The sequence below is a fragment of the Pseudorasbora parva genome, chromosome 14 (assembly GCF_024679245.1).
Source record: "Pseudorasbora parva isolate DD20220531a chromosome 14, ASM2467924v1, whole genome shotgun sequence".
Classification (NCBI taxonomy): domain Eukaryota; kingdom Metazoa; phylum Chordata; class Actinopteri; order Cypriniformes; family Gobionidae; genus Pseudorasbora; species Pseudorasbora parva.
In genome coordinates, this window is record NC_090185.1 from 8,864,911 (window position 1) to 8,886,404 (window position 21,494).

Genomic DNA, 21,494 nt, shown 5'->3' on the forward strand with positions numbered 1-21,494 from the left:
TCATCCCAAAGGTGATCTATCGGGTTGAATCAGGTCTGTAAGAGTTCCTTTCACTGGAACTAAGGGGCCAAGCCCAACCCCTGAAAAACAACCCACACCACAATCCCCCCTCCACCAAACTTGACACAATGCCGTCAAGCAAGTCCCGTTGTCCTGGCACTCACCAAACCCAGACTCGTGCATTAGATTGCCAGGGAGGCGTGATTGGTCTCTCCAGAGAAAACGTCTCCTCTGCTCAAGAGCGCAGTGCCGGTGTGCTTTACTCCACTGCACCCCACACTTTGCATTGCACTTGGTGATGTAAGGTTTGGATGATCTGCTCGACCATGGAAACCCATTCCATGAAGCTCTCTACACACTGTTCTTGAGCTCATCTGAAGGCCACATGAAGTTTGGAGATCTGTAGCTATGGATTTTGCAGAAAGCCAACTTCTGTGCACCTCAGCATGTGCTGACCCCGCAGTGTTTTATTGCTGTTGTTCCCAATTGCTTCCATATTGTTATAATACCATTAACAATTGACCATGGAATATTTATTAGTGATGAAATTTCACGAATGGACTTATTGCACAGGTGGCAACCTATCACGGTACCACGCTTGAGTTCACTGAGCTCCTGAGAGCGACCCATTCTTTCACTAATGTTTGTAGAAGCGTCTGCATATCTAGGGCTTGATTTATACACCTGTGGCCATGGGAGTGATTGAACACCTGAATCAATGATTTAGATAGATGTCCCAATACTTCTGGCAATATAGTGTATCTTAAGATATATCAGTGAAAGTTGCTTTCAGTTAAAACAGAAAGTTTAAATAAAAATTCTCAAAAAGGCACTTTAGTCTGGGACTGGCTGTAATAAGAGCTAGATAAAAACAAGTTTTAATGTAACTATAGGCTATATAACATGTGTTCAGGTTGTGTGAACTACAGAAGGGTCAAACTCTGTGGTGGGAGGATTCACACCAGCTTGATGATCATCAGCAGATAGTTTTTATTAGATCAGACACTGAACGGGTAGAAAATGTTCCACATGTTTTTATTGTTCTGTTTGTGCTGGTGGAGTCTGAACGGTAAGTTAAAAAAATTATTTTTATAGCTTAACATTTCAGAACAGTGTACGGTTCACTCGATCTGTTACGCTGTCTCTGTTCGCCAGAGAATTTAAATTATGATTTACAGGCCTGAACAATTGTATTAAATGTTAAAAGTCAGGGAAAATAATAGACATTTCTATACTGAATAAATTCAGTGGGGCTCAGAAAACACTTTGTTTGTTTTTTTGTCTGGGTTAAAAGTATAATTTTTTTAAGGATTGAAGGATTCAAACAAAATACAAGTACAAGTTATGATGAACAACAACAACAGAAGTAAAATGCTTTAGTTAATTAGTCAAAAAGCAATTGAGATATTTCAAACATCAGGGGCCGTTGCACCAGCGAGACGTAAAACAGTTGTGTGTATAAGATCCACACCGGGGTGAGCTAAAAATAAATGCTCCAAAAGGGTTTTGTTTTTTAAAGCGGTGTTATAAGAACCATTCGGCTCCCCAAAGAAACTTGTAGTCAGTTCTTACCAGAACCATTTTCTCTTCTTGTGAAGAACATTTTAATAACCAAAAGAACAATTTTCCACTATAAAGAACCTTTTGTGGGATGAAAATGTTCCACGGATGTTACAGGTTCATCAAACCATCAACGCTAATAAAGAACCTTCAGTTTTAAAAGTGTACGTTCAGCCTTTTCAATACAAATTAAAAATGTAAATTACACTTAAACTATGACCAGGCACAGATACACCCAGCGTAGACGATTCACAATAGTTATAAACTTTAATAATAATATCATAACAGGTGAAGCCACACCATCTGATTTCAATGCGTAAATGTTACCGAACGAGGTTTTTATATCTGATAACTCCTTCAGAAATAAAACACAAACATGTAAAGCATGTAAATGGCTAGTTATTGAAATTTTGAATTGTCAGCTTATTAAAAGTGCGAGCGAGCAGCATATAAGCCTCCGGCAAATGTCAAAGGGCTCTTTCTGAAAGTGTGCATACAATTTAATTCTGCTTTGCAGCCTAAGGGTTATGTAATTATGTAATGTGCTAGATAATATTGTTTTTTAGTAGCCTACAGTTCATTTAAATTATTCAAGGGCTTAAAGTCACTTGCTGTGAATGGACTTAAAGACGTGAAATATTATTTCCTGAGCACACTGTCCCTCTGGGGAAGATTATGCATGATATACAATTTCTGCTAATAATCCCAGATAAAATCATAATTAATAGTTTCTACATGATTACATATAGTAATGTTGGTTAGATTGGTTACATCTGTCAGCAGTTATTCTCAGACTCTAGGCCTAAGGCTAGATGGTGCGACAGGCATTAATCCTAGGTCTTAAGATGCATTTATGTCCAGCCTAGTCTTACAACCGAGTGTACGTCCAGCTGGTGCAACCGGTCCCTGGTTTGTAAACCAACAGAAGCCTTAAATCTGTTCCTCCTCATGTTCTTCAGGTGTGTTTGGTGAGTCAGTGTCAGTGATGGAGGGAGATTCAGTCACTCTAAACTCTGATCTCACTGAAATAGATGATGATGATCTGATTATGTGGAGGTTTGGAGCTAATAACACTATAATAGCTGAGATCAATGTAATGGACGACAGCATGACTGTATATGATGGTCCTGACGGGAGATTCAGAGACAGACTGAGGCTGGATCATCAAACTGCATCTCTGACCATCACACACATCTCAACTGAACATGCTGGAGATTATCAACTACAGATCGACAGTGTGAGAAAGAGTTTCAGTCTCACTGTCTATGGTGAGTAGAGATCATTTGTCTCGTCCTTCACAACCGAAACACTGAGTGTTTTAATGTTTACAGATCGGCCACATTCAGCGCCTCACCGTAACACAGATTTCTGCTTTTCTGGTGGACATGGAAATACATTTCTGTGGTAATCAACATTATGCCAGAAATACATTCAATTGAAATGAACTCTGAATATTTCTTAAAATATTTATACTGAAATGCTTAATCATTTTATAGTCACAGAAACACTCACTGACTGTCAAAACACTACACCGAAAATAAGATGTTTAAATTTACCCATATTTCTCTTTATTCTCTCATCTGTCTCAGCCCGTCTGCCTGTTCCTGTCATCAGCAGAGACTGCTCTTCATCATCATCATCCTCCTCATGTTCACTGGTGTGTTCGGTGGTGAATGTGAGTCATGTGACTCTCTCCTGGTTCAAAGGAAACAGTTTATTGTCCAGCATCAGTGTGTCTGATCTCAGCATCAGTCTCTCTCTACCTCTGGAGGTGGAATATCAGGATAAAAACACCTACAGCTGTGTGCTGAACAATCCCATCAGCAACCAGACCAGACATCCCAACATCACTCAACTCTGTCACACATGTGCAGGTACGGCAGCACTGTATTGACTAAGCTGATCTATGAAGTTATAAAGTGACTCTCTAAAGACTATTTTTTTAAAAGACTAATTGAACTTATTCCATTACAGATCAAGGTCTGCCTTTACTGCACACAGTGTTGATCTCTGCCGCCGCCGCTGGATCTCTGCTGATTGTTGCTGTAGTTGTGATGTGCTGCATCTGCAGGAAATGTAGAAAAACAGGTCAGGAGAGCAAGAAATTCATCTGTAAATATCTTTTTTGACGGAAATTTCAATATAATATTAAAACCTGTCGTTGTAACATTTCTGTATTATAGTTAATGCAGTCGAGACCCAGGAGGAAGACGGAGCGGATTCATCATTGTGTAAACCAACAACACGACTAAAGGTAAGAAGTTGTTTCAGTCAGTCAGTGTGTTTGAAGTTTGCAGCATCAGGCGGTCAGTGAACAGACGTGTGTGTTTTAGCGACTCAACCGTCATTATTACCTTCAGTAGGAGCAGATCAAAAGCCTGACGCAGTTTGCAGCTCAGTGTAAGTGTTTCCATTTAGCAGAGCTGTTTCCATTCTGCACAACTAAAACAAATCCATTAGTACAATTGGTCATTATCCATCATGAACAGGGTGAAAAATCACAAAAAGTGCCTGAAATACACATTTTGGGACATTGCCTAGCATAAACTAGATTAAAATGTTCTGGAGAGGGATTTCATGCCTCTCTGTGATGGTACCACAAGCCGTCTCTCGTTAGCTGAGGGAAGGCTTCTGGTGGGGGTGTAGACTCATTAGCTGAGCGAAGGCTTCTGGTGGGGGTGTAGACTCGTTAGCTGAGCGAAGGCTTCTGGTGGGGGTGTAGACTCGTTAGCTGAGCGAAGGCTTCTGGTGGAAATGTAGACTCGTTAGCTGAGCGAAGGCTTCTGGTGGAGGTGTAGACTCGTTAGCTGAGTGAAGGCTTCTGGTGGAGGTGTAGACTCGTTAGCTGAGTGAAGGCTTCTGGAGGAGGTGTAGACTCGTTAGCTGAGCGAAGGCTTCTGGTGGAGGTGTAGACTCGTTAGCTGAGCGAAGGCTTCTGGTGGAAATGTAGACTCGTTAGCTGAGCGAAGGCTTCTGGTGGAGGTGTAGACTCGTTAGCTGAGTGAAGGCTTCTGGTGGAGGTGTAGACTCGTTAGCTGAGTGAAGGCTTCTGGTGGAGGTGTAGACTTGTTAGCTGAGTGAAGGCTTCTGGTGGAGGTGTAGACTCGTTAGCTGAGTGAAGGCTTCTGGTGGGGGTGTAGACTCGTTAGCTGAGCGAAGGCTTCTGGTGGGGGTGTAGACTCGTTAGCTGAGCGAAGGCTTCTGGTGGAGGTGTAGACTCGTTAGCTGAGCGAAGGCTTCTGGTGGAAATGTAGACTCGTTAGCTGAGCGAAGGCTTCTGGTGGAGGTGTAGACTCGTTAGCTGAGCGAAGGCTTCTGGTGGAGGTGTAGACTCGTTAGCTGAGCGAAGGCTTCTGGTGGAGGTGTAGACTCGTTAGCTGAGCGAAGGCTTCTGGTGGAGGTGTAGACTCGTTAGCTGAGCGAAGGCTTCTGGTGGAGGTGTAGACTCGTTAGCTGAGCGAAGGCTTCTGGTGGAGGTGTAGACTCGTTAGCTGAGCGAAGGCTTCTGGTGGAGGTGTAGACTCGTTAGCTGAGCGAAGGCTTCTGGTGGGGGTGTAGACTCGTTAGCTGAGCGAAGGCTTCTGGTGGAGGTGTAGACTCGTTAGCTGAGTGAAGGCTTCTGGTGGAGGTGTAGACTCGTTAGCTGAGCGAAGGCTTCTGGTGGAGGTGTAGACTCATTAGCTGAGCGAAGGCTTCTGGTGGCAGTGTAGACTCGTTAGCTGAGCGAAGGCTTCTGGTGGAGGTGTAGACTCGTTAGCTGAGCGAAGGCTTCTGGTGGCGGTGTAGACTCGTTAGCTGAGCGAAGGCTTCTGGTGGAGGTGTAGACTCGTTAGCTGAGCGAAGGCTTCTGGTGGAGGTGTAGACTCGTTAGCTGAGCGAAGGCTTCTGGTGGAGGTGTAGACTCGTTAGCTGAGCGAAGGCATCTGGTGGAGGTGTAGACTCGTTAGCTGAGCGAAGGCATCTGGTGGAGGTGTAGACTCGTTAGCTGAGCGAAGGCTTCTGGTGGAGGTGTAGACTCGTTAGCTGAGCGAAGGCTTCTGGTGGAGGTGTAGACTCGTTAGCTGAGCGAAGGCTTCTGGTGGAGGTGTAGACTCGTTAGCTGAGCGAAGGCTTCTGGTGGAGGTGTAGACTCGTTAGCTGAGCGAAGGCTTCTGGTGGAGGTGTAGACTCGTTAGCTGAGCGAAGGCTTCTGGTGGAGGTGTAGACTCGTTAGCTGAGCGAAGGCTTCTGGTGGAGGTGTAGACTCGTTAGCTGAGTGAAGGCTTCTGGTGGAGGTGTAGACTCGTTAGCTGAGCGAAGGCTTCTGGTGGAGGTGTAGACTCATTAGCTGAGTGAAGGCTTCTGGTGGAGGTGTAGACTCGTAAGCTGAGCGAAGGCTTCTGGTGGAGGTGTAGACTCGTTAGCTGAGCGAAGGCATCTGGTGGAGGTGTAGACTCGTTAGCTGAGCGAAGGCATCTGGTGGAGGTGTAGACTCGTTAGCTGAGCGAAGGCTTCTGGTGGAGGTGTAGACTCGTTAGCTGAGCGAAGGCTTCTGGTGGAGGTGTAGACTCGTTAGCTGAGCGAAGGCTTCTGGTGGAGGTGTAGACTCGTTAGCTGAGCGAAGGCTTCTGGTGGAGGTGTAGACTCGTTAGCTGAGCGAAGGCTTCTGGTGGGGGTGTAGACTCGTTAGCTGAGCGAAGGCTTCTGGTGGGGGTGTAGACTCGTTAGCGGAGCGAAGGCTTCTGGTGGGGGTGTAGACTCGTTAGCGGAGCGAAGGCTTCTGGTGCAGGTGTAGACTCGTAGGAGCGAGTTGAAGTATGCGGGTGCTGAGCTTATGGTGGATCTGTAAGCAGCTTTGAACTGCGGGCAGCGAGTGGTGGCCAATGCAGAGAGATCAAGAGCGGTGTGATATGGGCCCTTTTGGGCTCGCTGAAGACAAGACGTGCGTTCTGGATCATTTGAAGCGTCTTGATCACACCCGATGGAAGTCCAGCCAGAAGCGCATTAAAGTGTTTAGTTCATCATTGAATTCTGGAGCACAAAAAATACACACATTAAAAAACAGGGCAGCATTAAAAGATTAGTTAGTAAGAACATCATTACAGTGATCCATGTGACTCCGGTGGTTTAACCTCAATTTAAAGGGTTAGTTCACCCACAAATGAAAATTCTTTCAGTATTTCTTACCCTCATGTCATTCGAAATCCGTAAGATGTCCGTTCATCTTCAGAACCCAAATGAAGATATTTTTGTTGAAATCCGATGGCTCAGACAGGCCTCCATTGAAACCAATGTCATTTCCTCTCTTCAAATCTTTGTTTTGAAATTGGCCCATCACTATATAAGTCGTTATTTACTTTTTTTGCTCACTAAAACTATTCTCGTGGCTTCATGAAATGATTGTAGAGCCGCTGTAGTGAGATGGGCTTTGTAACGACATCTTTAGTGCCTTTATGGGTCTTGAGAGAGGAAATGACATTGGTGTCATTGAAGGCCTTTCTGAGCCATCGGATTTCATCACTAATATCTTCATCTGTGTCTGAAGATGAACGGAGGTCTTACGGGTGTAAGTAATTAAGGAGAGAATTTTAATTTTTGGGTGAACTAACGCTTTAATGAAGCGATGAGAGTGCTTTGTTTGCACACAAAAAACAATTTACCACTTGATTTACAAATAATAATCTTCAAAATGTTCATACTCCTTCGTCAATACACATGCATCTTGCTCTGTAAAATAAAGTAGTACTTTTTTCTTTTTTTAAAAAAAACAAATCATCTGTGTTGCTTCATAAAACTTAAGTTAAACCACTGCACTGTAAAAAAAAGTCACAGCCTGAAATTTTTAAGAACAATCGACTTGGATGTTTAAGTCATTTAAACGTAGATTATGTTAAACTGACCTTTAAAAAAAAAGTTACATCTTGTATAACTTATTAAAAAAGTTTAACATTTATTAACTTATTTTGATGAGTTAAAACAATGTAAAAACATATGTTGTCATAACTTATTGAACATATATTTTTTCACAGTGTGGAGTCACATGGATTACTGTAATGATGTATTTTCTTCCTTTCTGAGGCTTGAGTTGTGTAACTGTCAGTGGAGGGACAGAAATCTCAAAAGATTTCATCGAAAATATCTTAATCTGTACTCTGAAGATGAACTGTCTTACGGTTTGACACAACAGGAAGGTGATGAATTACTGACAGAATTCTCATTTTAAACAATATACACGAAGAGTTCAGATGCAAAAGCCTCTAAATGCCACTTCGTCAAAAATGAGATAACGATACTGACCGAATGCTATAGTATACGTTCATAAAATACTTTAACTTCAAACCCTCAAATCCCAGCCAGCTCATTTAAAAGTATCGGTATTTAGGTAGAAACCTATAGCCTACGGACTGACAAACGAGTCTGACAAAAAAAGTTATTTTACAGAAAAACGTCAGACTTTTGCTCCCGTGTCTACACCGGTGTATTGTTTGACTGAAGATCACTCCTATAATTGTCAATGGAGTTGTTGCATTGTGATGCGCCTTTAGTTTATGGACAGACCATTTCTATTTCTGCTCGTGAAGTGATCTGTGGCCTAAATGATCTTTTGTTTAAAATCACATATATGTGGTGTCTCTGTGGTTCATGATTATCTGAGGTGATATGCAGTTTTAGCGTCCATTGGTTGTAGACTCGCTGCGAGTGTCTAATGATGCTTTAGTGTGAAAGTGCAGAAGCTCTGCAGAACTTCAACTGTTTGATGATTTAACGGTTTCAAAAGTCATGATTGATGTCATTTCCTCTCTCTGCTCCATTTAGCATCTGTTCTGTAGTAGCTTTTCTAAAACTAAACCAAAGATTAAGCTTTGCCCAGAGAAACCTCAGTTGATCTGCTATTAATGTTCTTTGGATCAGCAATGCTCCTGACTGAGTCTGACTGTGTTTTTTCTTGCAGAAATCAAAGACAGATGCTGTGTATGAAAATGTCCCCAAAAAACGATGGATCAAATAGCCTACACTACAACGCACTTAAGTTCTTATTGTATTGTTTTAAATGTTGTTGCTCTGTATTGGTATAATTTAGTGGTGCTCAAATAGCAACTAAAATGTTTATTACCATATGGAAACTTACTTTCATTATTAAACATTGATCCCACTATAGCCCTTTAGGTGTTTTTTGTTTGTTTTCTTGGTCTACCAATTATTGTCGTTGTTTATTCTTACAATATCACACATACACTGCTGGATATTTAGTATAAAGCAGAAAACGACTCTTTATAATATCACTAAAAGTCGTGACATTACCTCATCGTTGCACTGCCTCATGTTGCCTGTTTGAACAATAACAAACTCAACTGAACAGATTAAAATGTCATATTAACATCTTCTTATATCTGCTGTGGCTGTAGGTGTAGCCATTCTGTCATGATAGTAAACTACCACACCACAATAGGAACAACACCAGCTCATATCCCTGCTAGTGATCGAAGAAACGATGCTTTTTAAAGCTTCGAATCAATTGAATCAAATGCTTCGCAAAATGATTCACTGCTGACCCCTGCTGGACACAAGGAAAACAACTCATGGCAGTATGAAAGTATAATATATCAGATACAACTAATCATCTAATTCCATTAAACATTAAGTGTCTGTAATATGTATTCTTTTATCAGTTTTTTAAGGCTTGTTTTGTTTGTTCTATGGGTGAGACTACTATTATTCCATTTAATAATACAAATACCTCCTTAAAACGTCTACAAATGTATAAAACTCAGGGAACAGACAATTTAATGATTCGTCGCTGGGGGATCTGTATGATTCACGGGTTCACAGATCATCGCCCCCCAGTGGTGAACCATTTACATCTCGAAAGGTTTCGAAACAGTTATGACGTAACGAAGCCTTGTTACTGACATCACGTGATTTTGGTAGTGAAGCATATGCATATACTATGCTTATGTACATATCTATGGTTTGAAATCTCTTGAATCCAACACGGAAATGACTTAAACTGTTAGAGGCTCCCAAAAAGCAGTCAAATCTTTATCTCCTCTATGTTAAAATCATAGACTGGTTAAAATGCCCAATTCTACAGCAGAAAAAAAAAAACATGTTTTCAAATTTTGCATGTCATTCGGAAATCAAGGTGCCAGAGTCTGGAGGAAGACTGGGGAGAAGGAAATGCCAAAATGCCTGAAGTCCAGTGTCAAGTCCCCACAGTCAGTGATGGTCTGGGGTGTCATGTCAGCTGCTGGTGTTGGTCCACTGTGTTTTATCAAGGGCAGGGTCAATGCAGCTCGCTATCAGGAGATTTTGGAGCACTTCATGCTTCCATCTGCTGAAAAGCTTTATGGAGATGAAGATTTGGTTTTTCAGCACGACCTGGCACCTGCTCACAGTGCCAAAACCACTGGTAAATGGTTTACTGACCATGGTATTACTGTGCTCAATTGGCCTGCCAACTCTCCTGAGCTGAACCCCATAGAGAATCTGTGGGATATTGTGAAGAGAAAGTTGAGAGACGCAAGACCCAACACTCTGGATGAGCTTAAGGCCGCTATCGAAGCATCCTGGGCCTCCATAACACCTCAGCAGTGCCACAGGCTGATCGCCTCCACGCCACGCCGCACTGAAGCAGTCATTTCTGCAAAAGGATTCCCGACCAAGTATTGAGTGCATAACTGAACATAATTATTTGAAGGTTGACTTTTTTTGTATTAAAAACTCTTTTCTTTTATTGGTCTTTTATTGGTCGGATGAAATATGCTAATTTTTTGAGACAGGAATTTTGGGTTTTCATGAGCTGTATGCCAAAATCATCAGTATTAAAACAATAAAACACCTGAAAGATTTCAGTTGGTGTGCAATGAATCTATATATGAAAGTTTAATTTTTATCATTACATTATGGAAAATAATGAACTTTATCACAATATGCTAATTTTTTGAGAAGGACCTGTATTCAATGCAATTCCTAGTGGTGTAAAAACTCTCGAAAGGAGAGCAAAACCTATTTCTTCTTTTTTAAATATAGGAATTTTGATTACTGATGGCAGATTTAATAACCATTTTGTTCGTAATCTTATGAACAGAAAATCTCTTCCAGAGTCATCTTTCAAGCGGATGGCATTATATAATAAGTCTGGTCTCCAGGGGCGTGGCCAGAACATTTTTTCAGGAGTGGCCAGGTAAGACCAAGTGATTTTATTGGGCTGGCCCAAAAAAAAAATACTACTTACTAAGACATGCTGTACCAAAGAGAGTATGTGCAAACGGGTATTCGCTTTGGTGAGTAATGAAACCAATCACAGTCACAGACACGTTTGTTGATTTCCCTTTATAATCACTAAAACCTGTCAGTCATTCAATGACCATGATCTCAAGTTGTTATATTAATCAATACATTTTTACATGTCTACACTTGGAGTATAGATCTTATTCAGAGCAGCACCATGACAGGTTTGAAAACATCTGGGAAATTTCCAGGTTTGAAAGTGAGGCGATGAGGATACCCAGATAGCAGACAAACAGTGAATCAGCGTTGAATCAATGTTAATGCATCAACTAAAATATCATTGAATCAATGTTGAGATGTCAATGTTGAGAATGTTGATTTTTCATCAGGTTTGCACCCTGAAATAATGTTATTTCAACGATGAAAAATAGATCAAGATGGGCTTAAAATCAATAGTTTTCCAACTAAAATTAAACCACTTATTTAAGTGAATCAATGTTGAATCAATGTTAATGCATCAATCAAAATATCATTGAATCATTATTGAAATATAACATTGATTTTTCATCAGGTTTGCACCGTGAAATAATGTTATTTCAACAATGAAAAATAGATCAATCTTGCTTTATGTACAGCAGGATTCTATGCCAGTTCATTTGTCTCTTTATTTTATTCATTTTAATCAGAGACCATGTGTGGCTGCAATCGATGATTTTGCATCAAAAAGTCACTCAAAGTAAACACCATCCTTCAGTTTACATGCAAATGTCTTTATTTATGCCCCCACAGTTACAACAGGAAATCTCACATTGACTTCTCACATTGATTGGACTGTGGCTCATTCGATAGGGACACATATTCTAAATTCTTTATTAACCCTGTATTCTTTAGATACATAATTAAATGCATGTACATTCTACATGACTTAAATAATAATAATAGGCTACATTTTTATTTATTTAAAACTGATAGACTAAATTTATGGTAGAAGTTCTTTTTTTTTATTTTTTTTTTTACATTTTTTATTATAATAACACTAAAACCAGAATGACATTACACGCCAGTAAGCAGGAAAATAATATACCTTTTAAAAAGATTCATAGTTTTTACAGCTTTCTTATTGGAAGAGTCAGAAATCAAACACGCATACAATTTTAACTCTTCCAGAAAAATTTAAAGAAAGGCTTACAATTACAAAATTTACATTTATGTATTCTTTGTGAATCCACACACTCGTTGGTGTACTCATCGTATCCTTTGAGGATAATAAATGTGCTCACATTCACACAAATGTACCCAATTGATTTGGACTTGCCTTAACATGTTGAATAATGTGACAGATAGATTGACCGTAAGCCTCACCGGTGGAGAATTAAGATGACCAAACTTCAGCATTGATTCAATGTTTGTCTTTTCAACACTGAAAAGCATGAAATTATCAACATTGATCCAATATTATTTAGCAGTGAATTTTCAACATTGGTCCAGTATGGTGTTAGCATTGAATTTTCAACATTGATCCAATATTACTTAGCATTGAAGTTTCAACCTCAACCAAAATGATGATTCTGATGGAATTTCAACGTTGAATCAATGTCACCATGCTATCTGGGTAAGATCTTATCTTCCACAGCTTTTTGGCCTAAAAAATGTAATGAATACACACAGATCTTTCAAGTTTGTTTCCAGGATTGTAAAATAGTGTGTATACAGGCTTAGGTTTAAGACACTTATTCTTTGGCTGATGCTCATGACACAATTATGACCTCTTGCTGGTGTTATGTTTTAACAGTTTGGCAGTATCTCAGCTCTAAACTGATTAGATCTGATAAACCTGTGAAAGAGATTTGAGCAATTAGAAATATTTTCTATTGTTCCATTGATGTTTCATGTTCCCGACGCCAGCAGCCATATCCCACTGAAGCAAAGCAGGGCTGAGCCTGGTCAGTACCTGGATGGGAGACCAACTGGGAAAACTAGGAGCTGCTGGTAGAGGTGTTAGTGAGGCCAGCAGGGGGCGCTCACCCTGTGGTCTGTGTGGGTCCTAACACCCCAGTATAGTGATGGGGACACTGTACTGTCAAAGAGCACCGTCCTTCTGATGAGACGTTAAACCGAGGTCTTGTGGTCGTTAAAAGTCTTTCATTTGACTTGTAAATTTGCCCAATGGCCCCAGTCCATCATGGCCTCCTAATCATCCCCATATATGTCTTCATCACTTGGTCTCCTCTCCATCAATCAGCTGGTGTGTGGTGGGTGTTTTGGCACAATTTGGCTGCCGTCGCATAATCCAGGAGAATGCTGCTGCCCATTGTGGTTCATTGAGGATATTCTCCCCTTCCATGTAAAGCACTTTGAATGCCTAAAAAATAGCTATATAAAATGTAAAAAGTATTGTTCAGACAAACAGATGACATTTAAAATAAGTCAAACATTCCTTACATGTTCAGTAAACTCTCCGCAGATCTTCAGACCGTTCTGACCATGAAGAATTCTCAAGTGCAGATGATCATGTTCATCACAGTGATAACATATAACAAACAAGAATGCTTACAAAGGGCAGAATTATACAAAAAATTGTCATTCAAAAAAAAAAAGCACAAAGAAAAACATTCACTGTTGCATATTTCAACAGTTGAGGCATTGTGAAACATCTGAAAACTAAAACAATACTGTTTTAACATGAACACTATTCAGATGCTTCACACCAGTAAAAGACTTGCGCAGCAGTCAGTAACAGTTATGGAATAAATAATACAGTCATTTTTATCTGCTCTAATCCAGCATCTTTCAGTTCAGTTTGATTAAGGACACACTGCTGATGTTTCATGGATCAACCCTTCTGGAGTTAAACTGCCTTTCTCGAACCACAACCCTCTCTTAACCAGACAGTCGAGCACCAGTGAGGAGTGTGAAATGTTCAGTTTCTCAAGAATTGAGAAGTGTCCAGCTTGTAACGACGCTGGTTGAATAAAGGAGGTTTGCTGGTTAAATGAGGTTTCCAGCATTCAAAACTAAGCATGCTGCTGTTTTCAACATGGATGCTCTAAGAACGTTGTGTTCAAGTTCCATCAACTTATGAAAACATTATTTTTTAAATATTTGTTCTAATATACTCAAACTTTTCCACATGCAGGATCATTTCCATAATGCCCAACACAATCTACCAGTTAGAGCTTTTTTAGGCAGTAAATAATGGCCCAAATATTGGTACATTGATGAGCTCAAACCTTAGTAAATAGGAAAATAGCTTGGCTTTCTCTGGTCCCGAATCTGCATGTGCTGAAGTTTTGAAATTGAATTAGAAAAAATATATTTTTATATAAAATAAAATAAAATATTTCTCTTCATTCCAATTTGCCCCAATGGTAAAAGAAAAGATCCACGATAATGTTTCAACGTCTTTCAGAAAGAGGAAAATATGATGGTATCATGGAAGTAGAGTTTTCAGCTGATCTACCATTTCCATTTTATTAAAGGTCCCGTTCTTCGCGATTCCAGCTTTCAAACTTTAGTTAGTGTGTAATGTTGCTGTTAGAGCATAAATAATACCTGTAAAATTATAAAGCTCAAAGTTCAATGCCAAGCGAGATATTTTATTTAACAGAAGTTCCCTTTCAATGCCTACAGCGAACGGCCGGTTTGGACTACACCCCTGCACTTCCTTCAGGAATGACGTCACTAGAACCGTTTGTTGGCTAACCCTCCGCCCACAAGAACACGCAAAATAGGGGGCGTGGTCTCGTTGCTCTCTCACGTGGAGAAGAGCGCGCATTCAGCGCTTGCGTCTCCCCGTTATGGTGAGAGGCAAGACCTTTCTCGTGCGCTAAGCTGCTGTCCAATCACAGTGCGGGAAGCGCTGTCCCAATCAGAACTCGTTACGTGTTTCTGAAGGAGGGACTTCATAGAACAAGGAAATCATCAGGCCGTTTTTAGGACAGAGGAAACAGCGCTGTACAGATAAGTAAATTGTGTGAAGAATACTGTTTTTTTACACGCGAAACATGAACTCGTGTTATATTGCACACTGTAAACATTAGCAAAGCTTCGAAAACACGCGAAGAACGGGACCTTTAATCCTCATTTTTCTTCATGTTCCTTTTCACTATTAAAATAATAAATGCTACTCTGAAATCTCATTATCAGGATCATTCTCTGTCGAATTAACCATCATCCTGGACGTCCCATTAGGAACACCTGCCGGTGTCAGCTCAGTGTGACTATCAGGCGTCCCATTAGGAACACCTGCCGGTGTAGTCTCAGTGTGACTAGTGGGCGTCCCATTAGAAACACCTGCAAGGGGCCTTTCTTCTGTGGTAAAATTCACCTGAAAGAAAAAAGCAGATTCACAGAAGGTAAATCAAATGATCAGGATTGGTGATTCAGCTACACAAACACAATACTGTGAGGTTTGTGAATGTAAAGAGTCCTTTTCTTCAGTCTGAAGTCAAACAGCACAAGAGCAGCGCTCTCTTAAAGTGTAACATTGCTGATTTTCAGCCTGCTTTGTATTGTTACAGTCATATGTAAATTAACAGTTTACTTGTTCTCCATGTTACCTGGACTAAAAAAAAATGCTTATTTGTCAGCAAAGTCCACCGGATGATGCAAAATGCTTGTGCGTTTCTCTTCGGGCCTAACTGACCAACGACAGTTTCTTTCTTTTCCTCCTATATACTTTATAAAGTTTTAAATATAGATATTTTTCTTACACAAACGCATCGCTTCAAATCAGAAGGCCTCTAATAACCCATCGGAGTCGTGTGGAGCACGTTATTTGACGGACAGCTGCAGTTTTTATGGACTTCAAAAACAGCTACAAATAAAGTTACTGCTTGGATTAACGTTAGCCTGGACTTTTTAAATATAAATCCGATTGTATTCATCTGAAAGAAGAAATGTCATATACACCTATGATTCGGGTTCAGATTCGGCCGAATATTGGGCTTTTTGACTGGGTTCGGTTTCTGCCGAACCGTAGAATTTTTTTCCACTTGCCGGATGATTACGGGAACGTGTTTACTAGGTGGACCGTTCGAATGCAGTAGGCTGTGAGAAAGTGAAAATGGAACTCGTTAACAGAAAATGTGTTGTTTGGCAGTACTTTCAGTCACAAGAAGGCAATTCAAGTCCAGCTATATGTTCAACTTGCAATGCCGATTTGTCTCGTGGTGGCAAGAAAGAACTCTAAACAATAGCCGCTGGATGTCCAGTTCGCGAACGAATCGTTCTTTTTAACCGGATCTTTTTAGTGATCCGGTCGAACCAGTTCACCAAATCGGACTGAATCGTTCTAAACGGCTCGCGTCTCAAATCAGCGCTGATCCCACAAGTGACTATAGTTACTCACTTTCTGACATGAGTGACAGTCCCTCAGACTAGAAATAAACTAATATCTTGAAGTAGATGCTGTAACTCTAACAGTTCACTGAACTGAGACATGTTTTGCTGTGAGAACCGGTGAGCTGAGATACTGCATGCGTGATAGAGTCGTCTTGAACAGAACTGTTTCTCTCGGAGTGGGACGGCTGCTGTTTCTCTCGGAAAACTGATGCTGATGATATGAGCACGGGTGAACCGAGGATTTGTGTAAGTTTATGTTATGTCAATGTAAGTTTATTTCATCTGTGTAAAGCAGTGTCTGGACGACAGTGGCTGTATTGAGTGCCTTTGCAAAACATGAATTAAAAAACGTATCCAAGATGATTATGATTACAATAATAATTATTACTATACTAAGTTTTGATAATTATTTATTACTAGCAAGTTTATGCAATGCTAGGTTCACAATAAATAAAATCTGTCATATTTGAATCATACTGTGGTGTCTCTTCTATGAAATTGTTAACTTAAAAAATAAATATAAAAGTAAAATATAAATCTAAAGACAGCGCTTTTCTTAGCATGTTGGATTGACTTTGTTTACTTCTGTCGACGATCAAAACAGACTAGCTGACAGTCTGCCATGAATGTGCGATGTATAACCAATCAGAGGAGAGCCCTTCTAGCCAATCAGAGACGAAAAAGGCGGTACCTTCCCCTACCATCCTGGGGGAAAAAATATTGCGGCCGGGATGATAGAAATGACGTCATTACGCAAGGACTTAAAAGAACCGGTGATCCGGTTTTTTAACCGGTTCATTGAAACGAACTGTCCGAAAGAACGCGGAAAAGAACTTCCCATCCGAGAGAATAAGAGTTGTGCATGAAGGAATCTAGACAGCAATACGGCACAGTCATCCTGGCATAATGTTGCCCTTTTTTTAAATTAAAGATACTCTGCTGTGAACGTTGTTTATGTCATTAATGTGTTTACCGTGATAATGGACTGATGATGGGAGTTGGATTCGGTATTCGGCCGAACCTCAAAAATCTACTCAAGACAATATTTTGTGTCTAATTTATTTGAGACTATTAGCCGTGTAATAAGCAGGATAATGTACATCCAGGTTGTTATCGCAGAATAAACCCCTTCAGAGTGACGCAAGACCCGTCCTGATCACGCTGTCGGGGTTTATTCTACAATAACAACCGACTGGATGTACATTATCCCTTACACAGTGTCTGCCGACAGACAGATTCAGTGCTCAGTCTATCACCTGAGCATTGTTTTGCCGCTGCTCCATGTTTCCTGTTTGAACGACAACAGCAGACTCTTACTTTGGTCAATTAGACTTCAAAAACACACTTTAATATTTTTAAAGATTATTTTTGTACAATACATCTAATTTACATTTAGAAAGATCCGCTATATGTAATACTTGCCATTTCGATTTGATCTGTAGCGATAATAGTAAATCACAGCAGAGGCTCTAACAGCAGCTCCAAACACCACCAGAACAGCAATAATTATTCCTGCTACACCACCTGCAGACAGACCTGAACCTGGAATAGCTGAAGACAGACAGACAATATTACTAGAGATCACCTGATCATCAACTCTACTAAATCCACCTCATTTTTCAAAACAAATGTATAAAAATAAGGAAGCAAATGACACCCGGAAGCCAGACGCATCATATTACAAATGGTCCCGCCATATTTATTATTGGTAAACTGTAAAACTCTTCATACTACACACCAGTATGGTTATTATTAAGACAACAAATTAAAATAGTGGCGTGTCTATTCACACTAAGTGCAAATAGCGTGCCTTGTTAGCAAGTGCTATTCCCACTAGCTCCGCCTAACAATGCCTGGCTGTGCCAAACAAGATTTAAAGGATACCCCACCGCTTCTGAGAGTACTTCGACTCGGCGCAGTAAAAAGTCACGGCTGAAACATCTTTCCTCACATCACCCCCTCCCCCTCTCATTTCTGTCAATAGGGTGGAGAGGATGTTTCAGCTGGGACTTTTTACTGCGCAGAGTCGAAGTACTCCCAGAAGTGCTCTTCCGCCATACATTATAGTTCTCCTTTTTAATCCGCTTAAAAAAGCGCCACGTTTTATTTTGTGTGACCATACCTGATCGTTCAACTATTGGTGTAACTGTATTTAAATAGAGAAACCGTGGAGGTGTTTGGTCGCTTCTATCTTGGTCTCTGTTTGGTACCATAGTGAATGAATTGGGCTTAGTGGGCTAAGCTAAATGCTATCAGATCATCACCGCGCGTCAGAGAGATTAAGAGCACACACTCAGACGAGATCAACTCGTTTAGTTTAGGGAATAACAGTTTAATATGAAAAAGCGGTGGAGTATCCCGTTAAAAAAACACCCATAGTTCAACGTCTTCAGTGAAATCAGTAACGCCTATGGCTAATAGAATCCGCCTCTTGCAAAGCTTGCTCTTCTCTCTTTTCTCATCACATATCACAGCGGAAAGGAATTTATTTTCAATAAAAATGAAGAAAATGTTCTAAATGTGTAAATGAAGTGCCATAAAAGTATTTGTTGGGTAGGTTTAGGGATAGGTGTAGAGAGGGCTTTTAGTATTCCTTTAAGACTTCATCCATTTGATAATAATAATAATTTGCACTTTGGTATTATTATTTGCTGTTACAACAATACTGAGGTGCAAATAGTATGTATCTGTCAAAATAAAGTCTAAATTACATGTAATTACTATGTATAGGGCTAAGAACTGCTATATGGTGTAAATAGAATATATTACTATTTCCACTTAGTGTAAATATCACCTATCGCTAAGAAAATATGTTGACTTCACTGAGTGTAAATTTAATCTAGTTGCTGTTAACACTTGGTGTAAATAGCAACTAGATTCTGTTTACACTCAGTGAAAATAGGCGCTGCCTTAAAATAATATGGCAAGAAAAACCAGTTTGCAATATCAAGCAGTTTTGTACAGCTAAAAATAACGAAGAAAATGACACCAGAATGCACACATCAAAATTACAAATGACCGCGCCTGCACTTATCTGAAAGAAAAGCAGGATTCTGACTGATTTACACCTTTCTACATTCTTTAAAATTGATCAAATCCTTTATACATTATCAATGTAACATTTGTCTGTCGCTTTGATGTGCATGTGGAGATGATCCACAATGAAAACATTTACTGGGAGGATTTAAGTATTTTAAACTGTTTTCTAAAATTGCTGAAGGGAAAATGCTCTGAATGACTAAAGGCTACAACATACCCCTCAAGAACAGAGAAAAAAGTTCTCGCTCCCAGGGCTGCAAGAACAAAATGACGTCATGTTCTCGCAGCCCTGGTTTGGTTTGGGACTTCTCGCAGCTTGTTCTCGACACATCGCCTGAGCAGAACTTTTTTCTTGTGGGTGTCCCGAGAACTATTGCGTGATTGGTCAGACATTTAAAGTGGCCGTGGTTAATGCAGAGAAACTCAGATGATCGGCACCTGCTTTTCTAATGAAGTATGGGATGTACTGGCCTGAACGAACTTTGTTCTTGTTCTTGCCACCTCGAGAAAACTAACAAATGTCTTGCAGAGTATGTTCCAAACTTTAATGACACTCACCAGTGACAGAAACACTGAAGCTCCTGATGATGCTGATTCTGCTGTAGGTGATCTGTAGATTATATTCTCCTGAGTCTTCAGTTCTGGTGCGTGTGATGTTCAGAGATCCAGTCTGATGATCCAGCTTCAGTCTGTCTCTGAATCTCTCTTTACACTGATCATCTGCACAGATCTGACTCTGATCTCCAGTGATTTTAGCAATGAGAACATCAGTAAAATACCACGCCATCAAATAATTTGTGTTTTTCATTACAGCAGGATCTAAAGTGACAGATTCTCCCTCCTTCACTGACTTTCTCTTCACTTCATCTCGATCAGCAGCAGAAACACCTGAAACACAAACCAACAGATGATGGAGGATTTCTGTTTTGGGGGAAATATAATGAGAACTGTGGATATGAAAACTGATAAAACATGCTTTCTTTACTTTTAGTCTGTAAAGCAACATTTATAAACATTTAGTGCTTTTAACACTATGCATTCAAACAAATGATAATAAAAGGAGGTCAGGAAATAAAAGGAAATTATATCTTTACTATAACAACTCATAAAACTAACCAATGGAAAAATCATACTAAACTAAATGTATATTTAAATCTATAAATTCCACTCAAACAGTAAATGCATTTTTGAAGAAATATGTTTGCACAAAAAAATAAAAAATAAAAATAAATAAATAAAACACTAAACCCATTAATGGTGGGATTAAATGTACAAGACTTGCTTTTAAACATCATGACTCACCCCGAACAGAAACACTGAAGATCGTTTCACTGTCGCTGCTGTTGATGATCTTCAGTGTATATTCTCCAGAGTCTTCAGTTGTGGTGTTTGTGATGGTCAGAGATCCAGTCTGATGATCCAGCTTCAGTCTGTCTCTGAATCTCTCAGTACCTTCATTACACTGAACATCTGTGCAGACTTTACACTGAACTCTGTTGATTTGAGCGATGAGAGTGTCATTACAATACCATTTAATTCTGTCTTGTTGGTTTGTTTGAACACCAGTGTGTAGAGTGACTGAATCTCCCTCCATCACTGACACTGACTCTCCATCTGGACCAACACTGAAGACACCTAAAAAAAATAAAAAAAATAAAAATAAAGTGCTGTGAACATGTTTTTCTTTATATCATACAAATTTTAGAAAACAATATTTACACACACATTCATATTTTACCCCCATCTGTACAATCACAATACTAAGTACTAGATTCTTACTCACATTCATAATGAATAATACCAGTTACGAATATTAAAAAGATGACTAATGTCAATAAAATCTAACTCCTCCACCAGCTTTAACTCTACAAACTCCAAACTTGGCTCAGACCTTCAGACTGTTCTGACTCGAGTTGCAAGACCTTTTTTAACTAATCCAACTTACGGTTTTCTAATAAAATATGATCACAAAATCCCATTGACTTTAACTGACGGACTGTTCAGATGAGCCAGTCCAACTGACAAAACTTAACCTGACAGTTGATGCTCTTTTGACTCCATTAGCTGCCATTCTATGCACCATTTGTAGGCCAATAAGACTCACTCACCTTCTATTCGATCTAATATTTTGAATCTATCTCTCTCTATCTCTCTCTATCTCTCTCTATCTCTCTCTATCTCTATCTCTCTCTATCTCTCTCTATCTCTCTCTATCTCTCTCTATCTCTCTCTATCTCTCTCTATCTCTCTCTATCTCTCTCTATCTCTCTCTATCTCTCTCTATCTCTCTCTATATCTCTCTATATCTCTCTATATCTCTCTATATCTCTCTATATCTCTAT

The 21,494-nt window shown here is 39.8% G+C and overlaps 2 protein-coding genes across 2 annotated transcripts in view; one reads left to right on the forward strand and one right to left on the reverse strand.

The window, feature by feature from the left end:
- Positions 1–855: 855 nt before the first annotated feature.
- LOC137039702 (SLAM family member 5-like) lies at positions 856–3,454 on the forward strand. Its single transcript, XM_067414975.1, has 3 exons — positions 856–1,069; positions 2,520–2,828; positions 3,150–3,454. The coding sequence occupies exons 1-3, from the start codon at positions 1,021–1,023 to the stop codon at positions 3,452–3,454; spliced, it is 663 nt and encodes a 220-aa protein (XP_067271076.1). The 5' UTR covers positions 856–1,020.
- A 14,064-nt stretch (positions 3,455–17,518) lies between these two features.
- LOC137039703 (carcinoembryonic antigen-related cell adhesion molecule 1-like) overlaps positions 17,519–21,494 on the reverse strand; it is a 79,896-nt gene continuing 75,920 nt past the window's right edge. Inside the window, exons 4-6 of the mRNA XM_067414976.1 lie at positions 20,455–20,787; positions 19,711–20,040; positions 17,519–17,664 (exon numbers count right to left, since the gene is read on the reverse strand). Of these exons, the coding sequence (XP_067271077.1) occupies positions 17,519–17,664; positions 19,711–20,040; positions 20,455–20,787 (809 nt within the window). The remainder of the gene's footprint in view (positions 17,665–19,710; positions 20,041–20,454; positions 20,788–21,494) is intronic.

Coding starts and splice junctions, on each gene's coding strand:
- LOC137039702 (XM_067414975.1), top strand. CDS start 1,021: ATGTTCCACATGTTTTTATTGTTCTGTTTGTGCTGGTGGAGTCTGAAC. Junction 1,070..2,519: donor GTGCTGGTGGAGTCTGAACG/GTAAGTTAAAAA, acceptor CATGTTCTTCAG/GTGTGTTTGGTGAGTCAGTG. Junction 2,829..3,149: donor TTTCAGTCTCACTGTCTATG/GTGAGTAGAGAT, acceptor CATCTGTCTCAG/CCCGTCTGCCTGTTCCTGTC.